Source organism: Misgurnus anguillicaudatus, chromosome 5 (genome assembly GCF_027580225.2).
Source record: "Misgurnus anguillicaudatus chromosome 5, ASM2758022v2, whole genome shotgun sequence".
Taxonomy (NCBI): Eukaryota; Metazoa; Chordata; class Actinopteri; order Cypriniformes; family Cobitidae; genus Misgurnus; species Misgurnus anguillicaudatus.
In genome coordinates this window covers 29,919,951-29,944,249 of record NC_073341.2, presented here as the reverse complement: position 1 = coordinate 29,944,249, position 24,299 = coordinate 29,919,951, and the positions used below count along the sequence as shown (strand labels likewise).

The 24,299-nt window shown below is 39.5% G+C and overlaps 1 protein-coding gene across 5 annotated transcripts in view; it reads right to left on the bottom strand.

Moving 5' to 3' along the window:
* sema6bb (sema domain, transmembrane domain (TM), and cytoplasmic domain, (semaphorin) 6Bb) overlaps window positions 1-24,299 on the bottom strand; it is a 161,041-nt gene that overhangs the window by 45,392 nt on the left and 91,350 nt on the right. For all 5 annotated transcript variants that reach the window (XM_073867958.1, XM_073867957.1, XM_055167388.2 and 2 more), the window contains 7 exons: window positions 20,121-20,181; window positions 19,973-20,035; window positions 9,042-9,140; window positions 6,695-6,785; window positions 5,531-5,650; window positions 4,367-4,455; window positions 3,008-3,225 (listed from right to left, as the gene is read on the bottom strand). In XM_073867958.1, coding sequence (XP_073724059.1) covers window positions 3,008-3,225; window positions 4,367-4,455; window positions 5,531-5,650; window positions 6,695-6,785; window positions 9,042-9,140; window positions 19,973-20,035; window positions 20,121-20,181 — 741 coding nt within the window. The remainder of the gene's footprint in view (window positions 1-3,007; window positions 3,226-4,366; window positions 4,456-5,530; window positions 5,651-6,694; window positions 6,786-9,041; window positions 9,141-19,972; window positions 20,036-20,120; window positions 20,182-24,299) is intronic.

Sequence of the window (24,299 nt, the reverse complement as noted above, 5' to 3'; positions counted from 1 at the left end):
TTAAACCTCAACTTTTCGTCTTCCTCCGGTCCTGTGACGCGCCAGCGCGGCCTCTCATAATTGTGTAAAGACGTCGAAAGGTCATGGGCCCTATCTTGCACCCAGCACAATTGACTTTGTCAGTGACGCATCTATCATTCGTATTTTGCACCGGCGCACAACGGGTTTTTCCCTCCACAGACGCACGTCGGCCAACTAGGGAATGAACTTGCGCTCCCTGGGCGGTTCAGCGCAAAAAAGGTGGCGTGTTCCTGCGCAAACCATCCCTGATGCTATTTTGCAGTTTCAAAAAACAATTGCGCCACTGACCAAAAAAAAGTAGTCTAAAGTCAGTGGCGCGTTGCGCGTGGTTCATTATGCTATTTTAAGGGCGCATGCTTGACCATAATGTATAGCGTGCACAACGCGCACACACTTTGCTTATCTAATCTACACAGATGCAACAGTTATTTTTGCAAATCATAAATTGTTACAATAAAAAATATTAACACATGAGATAAGGGAAATCATTGTGGGGAGCATTGTGGTGATAGTTTTTATTTATTGTGTGGCTGCGTTAAAAAATTCTCATGCAAATAACGATTAAAATATTTTCATAAGTTCGTTGTGTGGCTGTATTACGTTTTATGTAAATAATAATTAAATGTTTTCATAAGAAACCTTAAAGGTATTGCGGAGGATTTTGTTTTTCCGGGTGGATCATCAAGCCTATTGGTTCTCCTAGTTGTCAATCAGGAGTGTTGCGCAATTGCATTTTTTAAAAAAGTGAAGGCGGTTCTTTTCTAAAATTCGAGAAAATCCTCCGCTATACCTTTAATGTATATGAACTTGATTTGTAAGTGTACTTTGGGGATGGACCTTGCTTGTGTTTCTTGGGTCCGATTTCAAAGCCCCCAAACCCTTTCAGCGGTGAGGGTGGACGCAGTGATGTCCTCTGCTGGCGTCAGGTCATGTGTAGAGGCAGATCCACCTCCCGTTACACGGCGTGCCCGATTTATGCTGGCAAGCTTGGGATTCCCCCGTCTCCTGTCCTGACATCATTGTAGCGCTTGGTAGCGCAACGATGGGGATGCCAGCTGATGAGACAATTGTGGCTATTTCCTCTCACGCCTGTTTAACCTACGCTGATTTGGGCTCCTATCCCCATACAAAACAACTTCTCTGTCTTTGACTGCTATTACAAGAACGTGGGTCTCCTCGGCTGTGAACCGCTCCTGGCGTGCGCCTGGTAAATCCATCATAATAATAGCAACCCGCCATGGAACTTGCGCCCTTGCGTTTAAAGGGAATGTTGCATAGCGTTCTGATTGGTTTATTTGACGTTACGCCCAAACCACACCTATGAATAATGAACCTACTTTAGACCAACCCCTTATTGATTTGCGCCTGGCGCAAGAGTTATTTCTCCCGTCGGGAAAATAGCAACAGCGCCCAAGTCACTTGCGCTTTGTGCTTCGCACTTGCGTTTCAGATCGTTAAAATAGGGCCCCATGTGTTACATGAAACGCACATTTGCGGGCCATTTTAAACAATAAACTGACACCAAGACATTAATTAGTATCATTCGACATATAACAACGTCGGAACGGTCCTCTTTCTCCACACGTGTAAACACTGGGGCGTAGTTTCGCATTCGTCATCCGTGACCTGTTGACATGATGGCGTATTACGTGAGGTCGCACTGGCGCGTCACAGGACTGGAGGAAGACAAGAAGTTGTGGTTTAAAAGTGCATATTTTTTATTTTTCTTGCCAAAAAAAAGACAATAGTTTCGCTGGATGGGACCTGTATGCCTTGTTTGTGATCGTTTAGAGTCCTTTGAAGATTCAATTTTAAACTGCATTAAAACGGTTAAGTATTGGGGTCCATTAAAGTCCATTAAAATTAGAAAAATCCTGGAACGTTTTCCTCAAAAAAAAAAAAAAAAAAAAAAAAAATTCCCAACTGAACAAAGAAAGACATCAACATTTTTGATGACATGGTGGTGAGATAATTATCAGTAATTACCAGTAATGCTTATAATTCACAATACAATATACTGTACACTACACCGTAAAAAAGCAATAACAATATCCTTCTTGTTTTCTTTCTAACAGTCATTACTTTTCCATCTCAAGCCTTTCAGCATCATTTTCCTCCTATCCTTCAGTTTTCCCTCTTCTCTGTTCTCACGTTCCTTCCTGTAATTATTTCCAGCAAACTCTGTCAAAACATGCACTTGCTTCCTGATCCCAAAAATATATGTTTCATTGTTGCTTTCTTCTCTGAGTGTGATGTATTGGTGACAGGCTGTCAAGCATGCGTACACCTATCCACATTCATCCATCCATCTCTATCTTTCACACCTCCTTTCTTCAACCATTGAAACCTGCAATAATAATCCCAATGGAGTCGCACCAGTGCTCTATATTCAGTTCCTCCTTACCCAAAACCCCCAGGATGACGACGACCTAAACCCAGAGCGCATGTACCCATTTCCCAACGCTCCGCTGGCACCATCAGGCTGCGTTATATTTTCAGCTCGACTGTCTATCAATGAGGCTGCTAATGAGCTATATTTGGGAGATCTTCTCAAGGGATACGTCGTCTAGTTGAAATTGGGTGGTTCTTAACTATTGGTATAAAATTCGGAGCACATTGCAGCTTATTCTGGAAAAGAGTTGCCCATTTGGACAGGTAAAGGTTATCTGATTGATATATAATGTGTTTACTTGATAAAATATTCAATATATTGTACGATGCCAAGCGCTCCAAACAAACCCAAGTTTTTAAACGATTTATTGGCAACAACTATGCAAACACTGCAACTAGTTCTTCCTCAGAAATAAAGTTGTGTTTACAGCAGTGTTTCTAAGCAGCATATTTTAGCCAGCCCTTTTCATTTCTGTGTACAACATCAGATATCTCAACGCTTAGACAAGACTGGTTATTTCTCGTGTTTTTACTGCTGCAGATCTCCGGTGTCTTAAATTCGTGCTTGTAGCATTTCAAAAAGGCCTTCGTGTACCTGTTGGATGGCGTTGAGAAGACAGCGAGGATGATATCCCTGCCGTGCATACGAATGATGGGACTCGTGGAATGCAGGAGGTTGAAGTAGAAGTGTGAATCTCCGGGGATGGAGCAGTTCAGCCGAGCCTTCAGGAATGACGTCCACTGCTTCTCTAGCACGCGCTGTGATCCGCCCTGATCGTTTTTACACACGCGTGCCACACGGGACACCACCACCTTATGTGCACACACACACACACACACACACACACACACACACATAGAAGGAAAACATTTCATTTTTCCAATCAAAACATTTTTTTTCTCTAAAATAATTCAACGGTGAAAGCATTATCTATTATATTTAAGATATTAATTATGAATCTCTTATAAATGCAAGTGGTATCAGCGGTTACCCTTTGTGGATCTTGAAAACAGCCGGTTTGAAGTTAATATAAGCAATTAATGAAGAAAAATGTCAGAATGGTTAAAAATGGGTCCTCCGAGCGATTTCAGAAGTGCAAATGCAAAGCACAGTGGGTTTTTGTTCTGCTCGAGGTCCAGCAGCAGAAAATGCTTGCGCACGCAAAATTCTGCTCCTGCAAATGTTCTGCATTGCTAATTTTTAGTTCAAAGGAACCCTTGTTATTTTGTCAATGTGTTTTTTCAGTTTTCTGTAAATGATATGACGGAGAATAATTTGTTTGCCCTCGAAAAACAACAACAGAGAGAAACTCTTATACTGGAGGGAATGATTATCAAAATAAATATGCAGCATATAAACATTGAATAGGTCATGCTGCTGTCTGACTTGAAATACAGTAGTTGGTATTGACATTTGAAATAATATTGCAAGACAGGAAATATTGTACACAATTTCAGATGACTCTCAACCCTCTCTTTCTTCCTCCATCCCTCTCTCTCTCTCTCTCTCTCTCTCTCTCTCTCTCTCTCTCTCTCTCTCTCTCTCTCTCTCTCTCTCTATTAAACCTCAGCCCTACTAAGATCTGTCCATCACCCCTCTCCATACTCCTATAAACTCAGCTCCTATCTCAGAGGTACTATTTTATAGCTTAGGGGATGTAAGCTATGTTTTATTTAGGCAGCAACTTCCTAAAACTCCTAAGGGGATGTACTGTAATAATAAACCCAACAGCTGTTTATATGCAACACGGAGCTCGATTTAATATGAATTTTATATCTAAGAAATCTAGCCCAGCTTACAGTGCAGAAACCTATATATAAGCTGCTTGTCAGCTGACTCCCTAAAAAATGTAAACACTGAGGTGCTTTTGAAACATTGCTTTTTCTGACAGAACACGGGCTCGGTTTGGGCAGGATCATTTGTTTGTCTGACCGATTGCAAAATGCCTCTCACCTTCTCCAGGTAGTTGAACTCCATGGCCATCTCTCTGAAAAAGAAGTAGACATGCGGCCCCCATTCCACAGCGCTCACAAAGTACGGCTCTAAAAAAGAGGACCAAACCATGAATAGTTCATATTCTTTTTATACAGTATCAGGATACAATACTCTCTCTGTCAACATGCTTTTTATCAGTGTAGATCTAAATAAACTACAAATTTCTGATAGGCTGCCTTCAACATATCCACTCGCTTCTCAGGGGACAGATGCCAAAAAAAAAGAAAAGAAAAGAGGGGCTGTTTTAGGAAAAGAAGTGCCCCAGGACAGCAGGAGGGAGACAGTAGAGGAGTTTGAATAAGGACAGTGTTTTATTCAAACTGCTGCATCAGCGAAAGATCACATCAGGGTAAAGCAGCAAAGGATGATGGGAAGTGAACGGTCCGTGGAGGGGGGGGGGGGGGTTTGACTGCTGTTGGCTGCTGACTCAGATGCAGATCCTTACATAGCTATCGACCCTGACAGTGATGCGAATGTAAACAAGATCCTTCTAACAACAATGACATTAAAGTGCAAAAACAGCTCTTTCTATCTTTCTCACATAATGCATGCACACAAATATCATTAAAAGGGACACTTCACTTTGTTTTGAAAATATGCTCATTTTCCAGCTCATCTAGAGTGAAACATTTGATTTTTACCGTTTTGGAATCCATTCAGCTGATCTCCGGGTCTGGCGGTACCACTTTTAGCATAGCTTAGCACATTCCATTGAATCTGATTAGACCGTTAGCATCACGCTAAAAAATAACCAAAGAGTTTCGATATCTTTCCTACTTAAACTTGAATCTTCTGTAGTTACATTGTGTACTAACACTGATGTAAAATTAAAAGTTGCAATTTTCTATGCAGATATGGCTACGAACTAAACACTCATTCTGGCGTAATAATCAAGGGCTTTGCTGCCGTAACATGGCTGCAGCAGGCGTGGTGATATAACGCACTGCCCGAAAATAGTCCCCTGCTTTTGAAAGTTACCAAGGGGGCTGGAATGGATTCCAAAACAGTAAAAATCAAATGTTTAACTCTCGGGGAGCTGGAAAATAAGCATATTTTCAAAAAAAGTGGAGTGTCCCTTGTGCTGAAATGGCAATCTATCCTGTCATCTAATGTCTTTAGTACCTCGAAACCATTTGGAGTCGTGTTTTACAGTTCTCAGAGCAAGATTGTCCCCCAAACTCCTGTATATCACAGCATCAATAGCCAGGAAATCAGTCACTGTTGCAGTGAAGAGATTCCTGTCTGCAAAAAAAAAAAAAAAAAACATAAGCATAAACATAACCTAGTGAGTGACCTAGACAGTAAAAATGCAGCATTGGACTGATATTTCTAATCACCCTGATTGCCACTTTTAAGTTAGATCTTCATGACACAATGCATTCTGGGATTGCCTTCTCCAAACTTAAGCTGACTTCTTTAATTTTTTTTATTTGTCTAAAACAAGGTATCATACAAAGCACCCCACCTTTTGCAAATCCATGTAGATATATTAAATCTCACTACGTTATGCAACAGAGCATCATTCTCACTTTTTCCATCAGACTAAAAATATGGTCTCAATATACTTCTGTCAGTGCAATGCATCTTCGTAAATTAAAAAAGATGTAATTTCCTTTTAGTTCGTCCAAGCTGGTAGTTTAACTATAACGCTGTGCAGAGAACGTGCTGGACAACATATGTACATGATTTAAGTAAGCAAAAGACATAAATATTGTTCATTCACATACTGCGCAAGTAATTATGTGAAAGAATAACAGCCGGGAAATGTAATGAACTGGTCTATTTATATATTTATTTAATATGCAGAGATAAGTTGTGGTCATGGCCATAGCTAGGGGAAAAATAACCGCAATATTTTCTGCCTTACAGAAGATACAGTACATTAAAAAAAATGTATGCATTGAAATGTATGTATATTGGCTAAGAAGAGTTATTTTAGTGAGTTTAATGCAAGATGCTATGTGTATTGATTCAGTTAATTGAACGAGACACATTCAAATCATTCATGCAAATGAATTGGACTTAACATTTCTAATTCCATTTTTGCAACTGAAGTTTAAATCGATAATGCTATTAAAACATCTCAGTCCAAACATTTCCACACTGCAAGTCTAATGCCCATTTAATGGCCAATGCAATAAAATCACTGCAATTTTCACTGTTCCTTAATTTTATATTGCCAGCAAACCCTTTACAAAAACACTATAGCTATTGGAAAAACAGGTCATACTAAAGAAAGCCAAAGAACAAATAGGAGTAGAGATGGATGGATAGTTGCAGTCTCACCTGCAAACAGGGCCACGTTGGCATGTTTGGGATCATATGGGCATCTGGCCATCCCACTGACAGTTTCACCAATCATCTCTAGTGTGTCTCCCTGACACACACAAACACACAGAGAGGAAAAATATACATTCATTATTTGAAGCCAAAACGCAACCTTGCTTAGACCCAAGAAAGTGTGTAGACAACAAAAACAGATAAATGAATCTGTAAGAGAGAACATTTTTAAAGTACAATTGGGTGATTCTCGCGAAATGAGACTTATGAGGTGTCATGAAACATTTTAATAAAAAAAGTACATGCAAATTAAGAGTAGCAAAATAAGTAGCAAACAGTTACAAACATCTCTTCACGTACTATTTTGCACATGATTTCAAATGACATCATACAAACCAATTTTTTTCACATTTAAAAATTGTCATTACCGCAACGTGTCCATGACTGGATTTGGGTTCTTTGACATGGAAATATTTATAATAAAAAAATCTAAAAATAAAAAGCTTCAGTGCATGTTATACTCTAAACATTTACAGTAAAGAAACATGTGGTATTTGGTGATCATTGGTAAATGTAAAGACAATAATAAGGAATATAAAATGTGTCCATGACCAATTTTCTCATCCTCCGCAACAATTTTTAATCATTGTTTAAGCCCTCAAGGAACTAACATTTTCAAAAAAAAAAAAAATTTTGGAAGGGACATAATTGACTGTGACACTCAAGATAGCTACCAGGTAAGTAGTTCTTATTTTCTTCTCTAGATAAAAGTTGAAATTGTTTGTTGTTTGTTTGTCATAGTACCTAGACAACTTTTTAGTTCTCATTACTGAAACATGAGTTTGTTAATGCATATATTCGAAGGTGTAGCAGAGGATTTTCCCGAATTTTAGAAAAGAACCGCCTTCTCCACTTTTAAAAAAATGCAATTGCGTAACACTCCTGATTGACAACTAGGACCAATAATCTTGATGATCTACCCAGAAAAAGAAAATCCTCCGCAATACCTTTAATGTAATATCATGTTGCGGTAATGATAATTTTTTATAATAATAATCTAAAAAAGTTTTTTAAATCCTCTAAAAATAGCGGTTATAGTAAGTTGAGACCTTAATCTTATATGTGCACAAAAATTGGCTTTAAGGGCTTTTTAAAAAAAATCTGATGCTGGACACCTTCTAAGTCTGGATTTCGTGAGAATCACCCAATTACTGTTAAAGCAAAACAATAACAAATTACCCTCAAACCATTAAAATGCACTATAAATAAACCCATACGCAGTTTCTGTCTCCAGAGAGCTTCTTAAACTCTTGACAGGTGTAATGTTGCATTACAGGTGTGCGGTAATATTTTTCACTACTCAGATCTGCAACGGCGTGTTCAGATCTGACAGACCGAGTTTCTTCACATCCTCGAGACTTTTGCATACACAAACTTCTCAATTCCCTCGATACGTCCTTAAAGCATGTGCATATCACAGTGTGGCGTCCTAAAAGAGCAAAGCTGCCGTATACTGGATCCAACAGAGCGGATGATTCGTAATTACGTGTTTTTCTGGTTTATCCAGCAGGTTGTATATCATTAGCGTGATTGGTTTAAAATGGGCGGATCTGATGGGCGAGACAGGCGAGCGGCGCTCAGGTGCAACGTAATGGAGGCGATATTGAAGTTGATTCTGTAGGTGGTACTCTAGTGGATAAAACCCTCCATTAACGTGACTCATGTACACTGGGGGCGATAGAGTCATTGACCAGATGGATGGAAAGCGACACACACACTCAGATTCTGATAAATAACAGCTCTGTGGTCTTGGGGACATGACAAAAAGCTTTCGGGAAGTAGTGCCAGACAGGTGGAGAAAGAGTAAAAACAAACAGCAGGGGACGGTTTTCAATTTGGATAAAGCGTGTTGGGGGATAAAGTAATACTGCAAGCAGGGACGGTGACGTTTTATAAGACAGGCAAGCTAGGAAGAATGAACCAAAATCAGTGTGGGCCATGAGCCATATGATCAAATAATTAAAAAGCAGATTTTCATTTGTGATGGTCAATGCCAAACTCACCACCACAATGCTTGCATATTCCAGATGGGGCCTGTGTTGCTAAAGTCTTGTTAGGATGTTCTGAGTATTTGCTTACTAGTCTAAACCAAAGAGTTCAATAAGAATCCATAAGAATTTTTTGGCACATTTTTGAATTGTAAATTATAAATCTAATCAGAAATGTAATAGCACACCACTCCTCAACAAGCTGCATGATTTATATGTATATAACACATACTGTTCAGTGCAGGGAAAATTAGGGTTTATGGTTTTGTGTGTGATATATGCTTGGTCAAGTATGCAGTACTCACGGTGTAGTTGGCACATAAAGGATTAAAGGCGTTGGTCCCACAAATAAACAATCCGCTCTGCCGGCTGAGCAGGACCCTCATATAGTTACGGCATTCGTCCTACAAGAAACAACATAACATAAGAAGTAATTCATCACATAAATCATATGCACTTAAAGAATTTACCCTCCGCATGACATCACGAATCTCAGCACTTAAATTTTTTTCCAAGGATTGTTTGCAACTGTACAAACAATTCACTTGGCAAACCAGTGGCACGACACAGTGAGTCATTCGGCTAAACCTCGGTTCAATTGAATGCACATGTTTGAGCCCTGCACCTGTGGCGGGCTTTAAGCGATGTGGAGAAAAACAGTGCGTGTCGTGCCCCCCCATCTGCATACCCCGTGTGTGCCCGCCAGCGTGGCACCATTTGATGGGCAGCAACCTGTGGTCGATAGGGCTACATGACCACAGAAATCTGTTACGGGATGAAGAGAGAGATATAGTGAGGACGTGTGGAAAGGAGCTGAAGGGAAAGAGGTGGGAGTGAGTATTATTCCAGATGCTCGGGTCCTGACGGGGATCTTGTTTTAAAGTAGAGAGGGGGAGAGAGAGAGAGAGAGAGAGAGAGAGAGAGAGCACTCTTTTTATTTTACTGCATTTTATTTGACATCCAAAAAATTAAAGTTCAACAAGCAGAATTAAACAGAGGAAGTCTTGGGACTTTTACATTTTTTTTTATTTAGTCAAACACTAAAAGTACATGGATAGATGTTTTATAAAACGATTGCTTACGGATAAAACACTTCCCGGTGATGTATTTCTGTATCCAGTTATTGCCAACAAAAATTATTTATGTTGTCTCGATGCAAATGGTTTTGTAAAAATGAATGCATACTTCTCTAATTAAAATTGTCCATTTTATTTTATACCATTCTCTTTCACTTGTAAGCTTTGGCAATTCAATATAGAAGCCTGCCCCATGCCAATAAGGCACACAAAATTTAACCCTTTAACTGGTGCAGCAATTTTGAGTGGGGGGTGTTGAAAAGGTGATGTACACCTTCAAATTAATATAATTCTGACATTTTTTTGGTCAAGAAGCCTAATTTTGGTCTTTTTTGAAAGAAAACACTTCAACGTTTTTTACGGAAGTGTCTGGAGGTGAAAATATTTTTTTATAGCAGTTTACATTTATTTGCAATAAGTAAAAAATGCAATATAGTATTATTTTTTTAAAGGTGCAGTGTGTAATTCTTAAAAGGATCTCAGAAATGCTAAATAATATACAAAACTATATTATCAGGGGTGTATAAAGACCTTTTAATAATGAACCATTATGTTTTTATTACCTTAGAATGAGATGTTTTTATCTACATACACCGAGGATCAAATTAATGTGGAAGTCGCCATTTTGTGCCGGCATTTTTCTAAATAAGCCCTTAACGGACAAACTTTTTTACTAATTTGTCTCCGTCGATGACATGTCTTCCGGTGGCGGCTCCTGTAGCTTCTCCATGCATTTCAAAAGCGAGGTAAGAGCAGTGGACTGAACGATTGGTTGCAATTTGCAACATCGCCACTAAATTTACACACCGCACCTTTAATACATAAAACTATCAAAAAACTTTATCAAAAAACAAGGTTTGTGTTGGTTTGCTGTGAGGTTTGCTGCATACTCTTGTCACAAATGAATAAATTACAGTCACTGCATTATTATTACTGCTAAAAGGTTTTAAAATATGAAAACTACATTCTTAGACCATTCCAACAATATATATTTTGTCATGATAGATTAACATTTACATGAAAAATATTGAAGTAAACTTAGGTGTCACGGTCACGGAACAGCACCAGTTAACGGGTTAAAAACAAATTCAAAATTGAACAATTGAAAAATAACTTTGACTTTTAGTACCTCAAAAACCAACAACACAATAATTAAAGGTGGGGTGCATGATCTATAAAAGCCAATGTTGACATTTGAAATCACCTAAACAAACACGCCCCTAACCAAATAGAATTTGGACCTTCTTTTAATAGACCCGCCCCACACATACACAACCCAGGCAACGATGTTGGTTAGTAGACACGCCCCTTACTGCTTATTGGCTACAAGTGTGCTTTGCTCCGACTCCCTTTTTCAAAGCATTTTTCAAAAATCATGCAGTCCGCCTTTAATGATGACGCATTAAATCACATTATGTTTACCCACAATGCACATCTACATCTGTTCTGGGTGTTTGCAAACATTTGTGTAAAACAGAGACACTTCACATCGTAACAGTTTTAGGTATGCCTAAACGTAATGGAGGCGATGTTGAGACGGTGGGGGTGTTAAGATGCAGATGTATTCTGTGTGAGTCATCGGTATTTATGTTTGCATTTGCATCTCCATAGGAGCTATATGTGCACACAGAGCCTATAATTCTACTGATAAAACCGATAAAGTCCAAACGTTACACAAATGTGAGTTCTTGGCTAAGGCTCCTGTTCTGGTAAGCGATAAAGCACATCTTCTGGATAAACAATGGCCATCTCATCCTCCTCCAAGCCTTCAATCACCATCACCTGCTCTTTCCATTTTCAACCACTTATTTTATATTTTCAAAGTGGCTTGATTCATTTACACACTATTCATTAATCCATTAGGGGTTTTCTGTGCTGGGTTCTCCTCCTCTGCTCAATGCTCTTCAATAGCTTTCTCTTCCCTGATCCCTTTATATTTTCTCCCCTGCCACCAGCCCAATTATCCTTTTATCCATCCTCTGTATCTGTATCGCCCGCTTTCTTCTGTCAGTATTCATCTCTTAAGAATCTGTCCCACTCTATGATTTTCACCCTCACCATTGCTCTCTAATTTAAAAGGCATTTGCATAACGGTTTTACATGCAATATTTCCAAAGCTTCCATATGCGTACTGTACTGTAGCTGTCCGCCCCTCAAACACAGTCGCCACCAGTTTCATTTCTATAGCACTTTTCTTAATGCATACTATTTTAAAGCATGCACGACCCGCCCTCTAGGTCTGTTCAGATTGCAGGGTTTAAAACTATCACAGCGAATTCTCAGTGTTTGTATCAAAACTGAGAAGTTAGCTTCCAATCTCTCTGATGAAGCCAATATGGAAGTGACTTAAGGGGGTCGCACAGCGAACGAGAAACGCTGCATCGCGTCTAGGACAACTTGGAGGTATCGCACATCGGACGTGCACATAAAATAGCGCAAGCAGATAGCGTCTACTTCAAAATGCTAAATATACGTTAGCAGCCAATGTTAAAGGGATAGTTCACCCCAAAATGAAAATAATGTCATTATTGACTCACCCTCATGTCGTTCCAAACTCGTAAGACCTTTGTTCATCTTCGGAAAACAGTTTAAGATGTTTTAGATTTAGTCCGAGATCTTGTTGACCCTTCTTTGAAAATCTACGTACAGTATACTGTTCATGTCCAGAAAGGTAATAAAAACATCATCAAAGTAGTCCATGTGACATCAGTGGGTCAGTTAGAAAGTGTTGAAGCATCCAAAATACATTTTGGTCCAAAAATAAAAAAAACTACGACTTTATTCAGCATTGTCTTTTCTTCTGCATCTGTTGTGACGCGCATGCGCGAGACTAAAGTCACGTGACTGCAGTGACGCATATGACGTGTTATCCTCAGACATGTTTGCGAAGTTTTTTTTTCAAACTTCCATCATACGTCTCCCTCAGACTGTAAACGAAGCCCGGGCGCACAAAAAAAAAAAACAGAGCACCAGATAACACGTCAGTCGCGTCATTGCAGTCACGTGACTTTAGTCACAACAGAGAAATGTATTTTCGATGCTTCAACACATTCATATCCCTTTAATTGCTATAAATTTGGGACAAATATTATGTTATTTACTGTTAAACTATGTGAGTTCAGTGGTGCGACAGGGATTTGAGCAGCGTCCAGAGTCACAGCGGACAGCTGGCATCAGGCGCCGCCGGTGTGCGTACATTAATAAAAAATAATGTGTTATGTTTTTAGATTCATGGCGCAACGCAACGCTTCTTGTCTGGTGTGCGACCCCCTTTAAACTGCAGTTCATCGAATGGCCACTAGAGGTTGGCTCCACAAGGGAGTCAAGTCCCTTAGACCCTCATGTTAAAATGCCTTATTTTACAGTTAGAAAATAATATGTTTACAGCCTGGTACAAAAAAAGTTTGGTCTACATAGCTATTTTGAGGGGGGTGAATTGTTTTTGTAACTCATCCGTTTAAATTAAATTAAGCCTTAAAGTTCTGCAGTGACTGAGTGACGGGTGAACTGCCACTGCTGTCACTACTGTGAAGCTAGGTGGGCGTGATTTCAGCAACCAGCCACCTCAGCTTCACCCACGGCCTGCCTCTTTACCCATTTTGCGAGTGATGCGAGGCCAAGATGGCGACGGCAGGCACCCCCTACTATTTGCTTCAAAAAAGCTCTTAACAAACCTATGGGTGACGTCACAGACACTACGTCCATATTTTTTAAAATTATTTATGCTGAAGGCCCAGATAAGTTACCACCCGGGCTTGTGTGCTTGTGTGGGACTTTCAAAACGGGCGTTGCCTTCATAACAGATGTTTTTTTGAGCAGATGCTGACCTGTGCAAGTGCATACACTCTTTCTCTTGCTCTGTCGAGTCTCCAGACATCATGTCTATACAGACATAGCACATCTGGCGATAATTCAATAATACTCCCTACATTCCATTTTCAGTGGTATCTTTGCATCTAAACACATACTTTCATAATGGTGTCTTATGATTACACCATAAACCAAATCCATTTCAGTCAGACAGACCGACCAAATTTTAGGGCTAAGATGAGCCCCAGATCCCTTCTGGTAATAGTTTTCTATATGGTACTTACTCCATTGCGGTGCAATTAATTTCATACATTTTTTAAAGAAGTTATTATTGCATGGTGTCCTAGAAAAATCTCCTCTCTAAAATAACAGATAATACTTTTAACAGGAAAACAGCTTTGAGAGTGCCCGAGGGACCCAGTTTAATATAAATAGTTTTGCAATATTCAGAGCAATTTTTTTACAGACCTGTAGAGTTGTACTACTGATTTAGAGTCAAAGTAAAACATTTTGGACTTACTGCACATGCAATTTAAGTCTACTGCACAATACTAAACATTAATCCTGTGAGAATAACATAGAGTAATTTCTGATCTCAGTGTTATCCTCTTAACCACTTCAGAGAAAATAAAAGTATCATATTTACAAAAGCAAAGCTAAATAGTAGTCCACCGATTGGGTTTATGTTGATATTGATATTGAGAAAGCAGCTTGGCAGCTTGGACTAGCCGATATAACACAAATGTAATTACAGCAAATGAGTGCCAAAAAAAATTGGTGAAACTAAATATATATTTACTGTATATTATATTTATGAATACACCCTTTGAAGTACTTGAAAAATATTGACAAGACTGCAGATCTGAAATCAGATAAGACTGCAGCACGCCACACAACGTCACAATAAAAGTGAATCATGTTTAGTCATTTTACTGTCTGTCAGACATTGGATTTACATCTAATTGTCAAAATTATGCACTTTTATTGCACTTAATTTTGTTCGTTTAATCAACTTCAATTTATAAGTAATTTCAACCAACTAATTTTTTTTAAGTTAAAGCAACTCATAAAATAAGTTATTTCAACTTTCTTTTTATAATTTAAAACAACTCATCACTTGTCATGAATGTTAAAATGAATTATAATTTCAAATTGATTAAACTTTAAAAAAGCGCAACAAGGAATTTTACAATTCTGATGCTGATAAGTGGCAGCTCGTGACTGGTCTTCCGAGGGGCGCAAATTCAAAATAAGTGTTCGGAGTGTCGTGTGTTTTCAAAATATGTGTTTGTTGCGTCATGTGAACCGTGTGCATCACGTGTTTTGTCAAAATAAGTGCCTGCTGAACACGCGTCAAAACCGTTTATGACAAAAGAGACGCTCACGTTAACAAAATACATGCAATACTCCCCTAACAATAAACTGTGTTTACGCTTGAGATTATGCGAGCATCTGGCAAACCCAAGCGTCTCTTTTATCATAAACCCTTTATGCTTCTTCAGCAGGCACTTATTTTGACAAGACACGTGATGCACACAGGTACACTCGACGCGCAGAACACATATTTTGAAATTACGAACCACACACATGACAGGCTACATACATGTTGTGACAAACTTCGCATCGTGCGCCCTCGAAAAATGAAGTCACTGATGTCGATAATAAAACAATTACAAATATCGGTCGATATTTCGGCCATTGCTATATATCCATCTATCACTAAACTCTCAAAAGTTTGTTTCTCAAACTGCAAGGACAAAGACTACACCACCAAAGCATTGCTTTAAATTTTAAAACGAGTGGGAGAGAGAGAAGAGCACAAAGCACTTCTTCTTCCTCTGTCTCCTGTAACAACATTGTCATCTCTAGAATTTTCTTCACGGTCAGACAGGGGCCGCATTACCAGCAGGGGCCAAATTATCGCAAATCTGCCAGAAAACACTTAAGCGTGTGTGGCTGTGTGTGTGTTTGTTTGTACATGCATGTGTGTTAGCAAGCGCAGATGAGAAAATAATTACAGTTTTGTGCATGCGAGAGACTGTGTGTGTGTGTCTTCCTCTGCATGCTTTAAGGCTCATCGACAACCCTTCTTCTGCTCCACTGTGTCTGACAAACACACTTTGATGCTAATGGCTGGTGAACACACCATGGGCTAACATTAACATTGAAAACAGACTGGAGACTAACCAAAGCAATCGTTGTGATTAGGGATGCAAACGTGTGACTGAAAGATGTGTGTACTGCAATCACCTCAAACTGATCATGCAAAACAACTATTTAAATGCTTACAATCTAATCTAAGTGTTCTGTGAATAGTGAATCATTTATTCAGAGTTGCGCATTTACAGTTCATTTTGATTTAGAAAATTCAGAGTTGATCATTTACAGCAAATATACAAATGTACTGTTTCACCTTACATTCATGCATTTGGCAAATGCTTTTATCCAAAGTGACTTACAGTGCATTCAAGCGATACATTTTATCAGTATGCGTATTCCCTGAGTTTTTGACTTTGTTTTTTTATTTACATTCAGATTCAGAGCAGTTCTTTCATATCTATGCGAGTGTAATTGGTAGTCTAGCGAGCTGTATCAGCACATTATTCATAATACAATTTAACTAAGTGCTGTCAATCACAATCGGAAGCGTCTCTAAAATTGGCAAAGAATTTATTTTCTCTATGCACCGGCTGCGCCTGTGCTCCGCATTAAACAGGCACCGGGTCCCTGAGTGCGTACTGTATGCGTGAACCTAGTTGCTTTTGACACTTGTGGGGAAAGAAGAGACTGCATCTGCATTCATCACAGATTCAAAATGGCCTCCTGCAGATCCAGATGAAGAGGGAAGAGATGGGAAAGATTGAATTTCCCTCCCAATTACAGCCGTGTGGCCTCTTAGATCAGCCGTGCAGAAACATTTAATTACCAAAACCAATTACCTCAGTGGCAAATGTATCACTGTGACAACACAAGGACTTACACAGGAGGACTAGAGGACGATGTGCGTACAGTGTGTGTGTGTGTGTGCATGTGTTTGTGTGTGTGGATCAATATCCACTCGGTGTATGATCTTGGGTGCTGTTTAAGGGCTTCTCATCTGGCTCATCTCTGCATGACCTCTTATGTCCGCCGACTTATTAACTCTTAGAGGGCAATTCTCTCTCTCTCTCTCCTGTGCATACTGTAAAAATAGTTATATCAGGGTTTCCCGCAGCACTTTGCAGTTCGGGCTGCCCGCCTAAGTTGGCCCTACCACCTTAACTGGTCCTCAAAAAAAAAAATCGCCGCACAAAAGGCCATCAAGTGCATCTCGGAGAATAGCGCAAACGTGGCCAAAATGAGAGAAAGACGTGGTCCGTCACTGTCTGTAGGATGTTGATAAAACTAGCCAGTTGATAAAACATCTCGGAGAATAGCGCAGACCCGCTTCACACACCGCGAGCGTGCACGCGCACCACACAGACGAAATGGTTCGTCACTGTCTGGAGGATAGCCAGTTGATAAAACGTGTGTCCGTGAGAACTGTAAGTTGACTTATGTTTTTGGGTTTATTTAAGCCTGTTATTGTATTAGTCTATAGTTCTTGCAAATTGAAAGTAAGTTAGCCGGTGATTTTGTTGTTTGAGCAACCTGCTAGCCAGGTTGCACGTGCCTGTTGATTCGATAAAATTGTTGAGCGCTCTTGCTCACGTTATTTATGTGCCTTAATTACATGCTACAGTAGTTACACTCCTTTAAGATAATGTAATTAATAGTGGGAAATAATCAGTTTTGTACAATCTTCGTGCTATCTATCATCATTCGCTTACAACATCTGCTTCAGTTTATGTTTATTAACCCTTTAGTTTCACTTCATCGCGCAGCTATTCCTGTTAGAGGTAAAAACATTTAATTCATTAATAATCTAGTATGTGTTCATTTTCTGTCATAGTTTCTTCAAAATTACGTTTTATTTGAGTGTTTTTAATAAACATGTTTTCATTTTCATCATGACGCGTACACCCCGCCCCTTTGATTGCCACGCCCCCTGGACCTGCCCAGCTTAACTAACACATTTTCTGCAGGAAACACTGTATATTTAGTACATTTTATGATCAATATAATACATTTACATCTGATGGTGTAATCTGATGTATTTACATTGATTTGTTGAAATACTTGCAATCTGCATTTGTTACTTCTAGCTGACTCTCTTTAGTAGAGGGGGCTCAAGACACGGCCCATAGGCCAAATGTGGCCAGTGTAGGAATTGAAAATGACCTGTGGGATGGCTTAAAAATCACCATTGATATACGAAAGCTTAACCCCTAACTTCTATTTATGGTCTTCTCTCTTTCTCTCCCTCTCTCTTTCTGCCCATCCCTAGGGCACACAGGTGGGACAGTAGCTCCCAGTCTCTTTGTTTCATTTGTATGTCTCATCCCACCCGCTCTCTGCTGTGCTTTTGTCTTGTTCACTCTCACCCAGATTCAATGTCAGGTGTCACTTTCGGTGTTAAATAAGTCATTTTTCCCTTTTTCCTGGAGGGGATTAAGTCGTCCCTAATCCGTCCCACAAACACATTTTCTTTCAATCTCATCGAAGTCACACAAAAATACCCAGCATTCCAGAGGCTGAAGCAGAAAGGGCGTGTGAAAGAAAGACATCAGCCGTGGTCATGTGTGGGAAGCTGTGCTGACCGTTGGTTGCTTTTGACACCCCTCTCCGTTTTACAAGGACACACAGCAGAAAAACAACCAGTTTCGACTTTACAGTGCGAGTAGGAACAAAGCAACACACACATGAAAGCTTATAGGGGGGCGAATTTCCCAGACAGGGTTTGGATTAATCCAGAACTAGTTCTTAAGTATATTAGAACATTAATGTCGTTTTTACATACAAACCTTACAAAAAACATTACTGGTGTGCATCTTGAGACAAAACTATGACACTATATATGTTAAGATATGTCAATACAAGGTGTTTCTAAATTAAGGCAGATCAAACAAGCATTTTAATCTGGGATTAGGATAAACCCTGTCCGGGAAACTGTCCCATGATAAATGACTCACCCTCATGTATTTCTAAACTTGTAAGACCTCCGTTCATCTTCGGAACACAGTTTAAGATGTTTTAGATTTAGTCCGAGAGCTTGTCGACCCTTCATTGAAAATCTACGATAATGTCCATGTCCAGAAAGGTAATAAAAACATCATCAAAGTAGTCCATGTGACATCAGGGGGTCAGTTAGAATGTGTTGAAGCATCGAAAATATATTTTGGTCCAAAAATAACAAAAATTACGACTTTATTCAGCATTGTCTTCTCTTCCGCGTCTGTTGTGAAGCGCATACGTGAGACTAAAGTCACGTGACTGCAATGACCCGAATGACGCGTTTTTTTTTTTTACTTACAGCGTGCATCTCCCGCAGACTGTAAACAAAGCCCGGGTGCACAAAAAAAAACAGCTGGGGCGCACCAGTTAACACGTCAGCTGCGTCGTACATTATCCGCGTCACTGCAGTCACGTGACTTTAGTCTCGCGCATGCGCTTCACAACAGACGCGGAAGAGGAGACAATGCTAAATAAAGTTGTAATTTTTGGACCAAAATGTATTTTCGATGCTTTAACACATTCTTACTGACCCCCTGATGTCACATGGGCTACTTTGATGATGTTTTTAATACCTTTCTGGACATGGGCATTATACCGTACATAGATTTTCAATGAAGGGTGAACAAGCTCTCGGACTAAATATTAAACATCTTAAACTCCGAAGATGAACGGAGGTCTTACAAGTTTGGAGGACGAGTCATTAATGACATTATTTTCATTTTTGGGTGAACTATCCCTTTAATGAAAATGTAAAAAGATAGTCTTTGAGAATTATGTTTAGGAGTGAAGGTGATATTACATCTGATACTAAGAGTCTAGTATTAAAACAGCAGGAGTCAATGAAATATCCCCATAATTATAAAAGGTTTGCTTATACTCGTGGCTATAAAAATTCATGAACAATCCTCACACATGTAGTCTAACATGACACAGATTTGGCCGGGGGTTAAAATATCAACTGTACATATGTTTTCATTATTCATTGTATAAATATGGAACCGCAGTTGTAATTACTAGTTTTGATTATTGGAGGAAACTGTGCCCCTGTCTGAGGACTTTTTAAGTGATCTTTCACAGTAAAAATCTTAAAAATTGTCCAGATCAAATTTTACATAATACTTTCAACATGTTTGCATGAGAGTTGGGTTGAAAGGTTAGGAATTCAATATCAATATCATGGGATGTAAAAGTATATGAAGAACCGTATATGACATGTGCTTATTAATATAGTGAAATAAATGCGTGCTCAAACTTACCTCATGCTTTCCCTTCATTCTACAGATTCGGATGTCGTTTTTGTTGGATTCCCACGTCCTTTTCTGCGACAAAGTTTAAAGTGAAGGTCGGTAATTAGATTTGTCTCAGAGGCCGAAATGTGTGTGTGTTACTGGTGTAAGCTCTCACCTTGCTGTAAAACATCTCTTCACCCACCACATTGTCCAGCTCCACACGGAAAAGGTCATCCCTGACACAATGTGTGAGAGAAAGGGAAATTGTGACCCACAGCGGAGCAGTAACACAGCATAATAAATTACAGAAATCCCACAGCCTATTAAAGTCAAAGTGCTCGACCTTGCATACCGAAGCATATGCATTCAGACTTTTACATTTAAATGGTACAAACTACTATTATATTCTTTTCAATGCAAACTCAGTTAAACAACCCCTCACAAGCTCATCCCTATAATCACGGTTCTTTGCATTACACCCGATTTATGCCCAATTTCCCCTCCATAATTCATAATCCACCCCCACAGTGCATGCATGTTACATACACACTAAAGTATTCATCCCTCTCACCATTTAGCTGGGGTTCAACACTGCCTGCTACCGCTTTAATCATTTTCCTATAAGCTTGCGGCGTCTATTAAAGTGTCTATTAATCTGATCTCTTTTAATCATTGCACGATTGGTGTTATAGAGTAGTGTAGTCTATGGCTGCATATTGATCAAAGGCTAAAAGCATCTGTGCTAAAGAGATTATGTGTTGCACAGTCTCTCTCTCTCTTATTTTCTTCTGTATATTGTGATCAGTAAATTTGCCAAGCTTGCAGATCGGTTCGTGTTATTGCAGCAGTATTGATCCTTTCTGTCTCGGCCTTCCATCTTCATCACTGCTCTGTGGATCAGCAACAACAACAACAACAAAAATAAAATGCAGCCTGTGTGCATTTGTGTTCTTGAGGGAAGTCTGACGAGACTGACTATAAATTATTCAATCGCTCTCTGTGTGGTTTGTTAAAGCGAATCCCCCTTGGCTATTTCCTCTCGGAGCAGGGCGGCCCCTAAGTGCCCTGGTTAAAATTATCATACACTTACACAGTGCTCGCCTTATTTAGAGAGCGCAGAATACAATCACCCAAAGAGGGAGCAAAGCTAAAAGTCTGTTTGGAGTTCTTCAGTACGGTCACATAAAAGTGAGTACACAAGGTTACCAAACAACATACATGGTTTAGACAAAACATGCATACCATTGGCTAGAAAAAAACACAAAACTGCTTTATTGCGACATGCCTGCACCGTCATAAAAAATTGTCCCTAGCTGTCATTATTATTATCTCAAAGGTACCAAATGTATACATACTGTACAGTGGTGTGAAAAAGTGCTTGCCCCCTAAACCTAATACAGTGTAAATGGTTGGGCCACCCTTAGCAGCAACAACAGGAATGGAGGGTCTTCAAGCATTTTCCACCTTTTTAAAGGATTAGTCCATTTTCTAAAAAATCTTGATAATTTACTTACCACCATGTTATCCAAAATGTTGATGTCTTTCTTTGTTCAGTCGATTATGTTTTTTGAGGGAAACATTCCAGGATTTTTCTCATTTTCATGAACCCCAACACTTAACAGTTTTAATGCAGTTTAAAGTTACAGTTTCAAAGGACTCTAAATGATCCCAAACGAGGCACAAGGGTCCTACCCAGCGAAGCGATTGTCATTTTTGGCAAGAAAAATAAAAAATATGCACTTTTAAACCACAACTTCTTGTCTTCCTCCGGTCCTGAGACGCGACCTCACGTAATTGCATAATGACGTCAAAAGGTCACGTGTTACATATATGAAACGCACATTTGCGGACCATTTTAAACAATAAACTGACCCTAAGACATTAATTAGTATCATTCGACATACAACAACGTCGGACCGGTCCTCTTTCTCCACACTTGTAAACACTGGGGCGTAGTTTCGCATACGTCATACGTGACCTCTTGACGTGATGATGTATTACGTTAGGTCGGGCTGTCGCGTCACAGGACCGGAGAAAGACGAGAAGTTGTGGTTTAAAAGTACATATTTTTTTATTTTTCTTGCCAAAAATGACAATCGTTTCGCTGGATGGGACCCTTGTGCCTCGTTTGGGATCGTTTGGAGTCCTTTGAGACTGCATTTTGAACTGCATTAAAACTGTTGGGTGTTGGGGTCCATTAAAGTCTATTAATATAAGAAAAATCCTGGAATGTTTTCCTCAAAAAACATAATTTCTTCTCGACCGAACAAAAAAACATCAACATTTTGGATGACATGGTGGTGAGTAAATTATCTGGATTTTTTTTTTAAGAAAATGGACTAACTCTTTAAGGTCATGTCACAGCATCTCAATAGGATTGAGGTCAGAAGTTTGAATATTCCACTTCAAAGTCTTCATTTTGTTTTCTTCAGCCATTCAGATGTGGACTTGCTGGTGTGTTTTGGATCATTGTCCTGCTGCAGAAGTTCGCTTGAGGTCACGAACAGATGGCTGGACATTGTCCTTCAGGATGTTTTGGTAAACAACAGAATTAATGGTTCCATTTTTCACAGCAAGTCTTCTAGGTCCTGAAGCAGCAAATCAGTCCCAGCCCATCACACCACCACCACCACCACCACATTTTTCTGTTGGTATGATGTTCTTTTTCTGAAATGCTGTGTTACTATTACATCAGACGTAATGGGACACACACCTTCCAAAAGTCTTAGGGAACATCAAGATGTTTTCTGGCAAAACTGACACGAGCCTTTATGTTCTTTTTTAAGGGGGGGCAAGCACTTTTTCACACAGGGCCATGTGGGTTTGGATTTTGTTTTAAAATTGCATCTTGTGTTTCCCTGTGCTATCTTTGATTAATATTTAAATTTGTTTCATGATCTGAAACATTAAAGTTTGACAAACATGCAAAAAAAAGGGGGGGCCGACAATTTTTCACACCACTGTATCTGTACTGTACCTAAATAGTACATATAAGGACCTTTAGACAGCTTGGGACCATTTATTATAACAGTATGGGACAAGTGAAAGTTATTTTTATTCATACACAAATCTCATTAATGGTATTTGCTAATACGTTATTATTACAACTTTTCATCTGTATTACATTTTACGTACTTTGTCCCATCTGTGCAGAAATCTGTGCTCTAAGTGATCTGAATTAGAAATTTCACTTGATTGATGATAAAACAAGATGAAAAACTGCCATAGACTTACATTCTTTATATAATCTTCTATCTCTCTCACTCATTTGCTCTTATTATGTCAGTCTCTCTCTAAATTGTTTGAATTATGGAGTGCCCTTGGCCAACTTTACTGTATTATACATTAGTGTATGTTTGAAGCAATGTAACTGTATTCCCCCTTGTGGATGTAACAAACTTCATGATGGTACATTTATAATCTGACATGCTGACAAGCAGCAAAGAGCCTGAAAGAAGCAAACACGTATCTCATGGGGGGCCCAACTACATTTAACATCAGGTTATGTGGGAGACAACCGAAAGAGAAAGCGATTCCTGGAGGCTCTGTCATTTTTCAGAATCGCAGTGAGATTGCGACGGGAGGTCTCGCACCATTCGCCCGCATCCTGCGGCATCTGTGACAGCTAAGCCTTAGCGACTTTCTATTTCTCTGTCTGTGTGGAGGCTGCATGACTTTCAGATGGTGTCCGACCTGCGCTAGCCTTTCGGTGACCTTAGAGGTCAGCCGAAACCTGTAAGTGACAGGTTTGAAGCTGGAATGTGTTGAGGTTCACTCCTGAGCCTAATTGAAAGATTTGACCTTATAAGGGGGTCAAATACAATGAGGTGGCTGAGGCTCGATTTAATGTGACTTAACCAGGTCGCCACAGGCAACGGTCGCTTTGGGTCCTCTAGTTACTGAGACATTCATTATTTATACAGATCAAGAAAGAAACACCTCATTTGTCTTCACGTGTGTTTATTCATGGGTCGGTAAGAATTTTTACTAACACGTCTGCGTCTAGTTAAAAGTTTGCAGCTACTTGCGTGGGAGCCCAGAATTTGTAGTGGAACAGAAGAAATTGAGTTTTTTTTAATAAAATAGATTTGTCTTATCCCTGACCAGGTGTTGCCAAGGTAATACGGTAAAGTTGATAGGCTGGCTGTTTTCCCAGGGCATGGCCTCGAGGGGTTATGCTAATGCTAACAGGATTTATCCTTCCTACACCACTTTATCAGACTTGACCACACTGTTGTGAACTTTATTCAGTCTGTATTCTTTACCTAACACTTTAATTTCTCTCTCTATCTCTCTCTCTCTCTCTCCTAAGCAGTATTGCCTCCTGTATCTATTTCTTTATTTTAATGTTGCC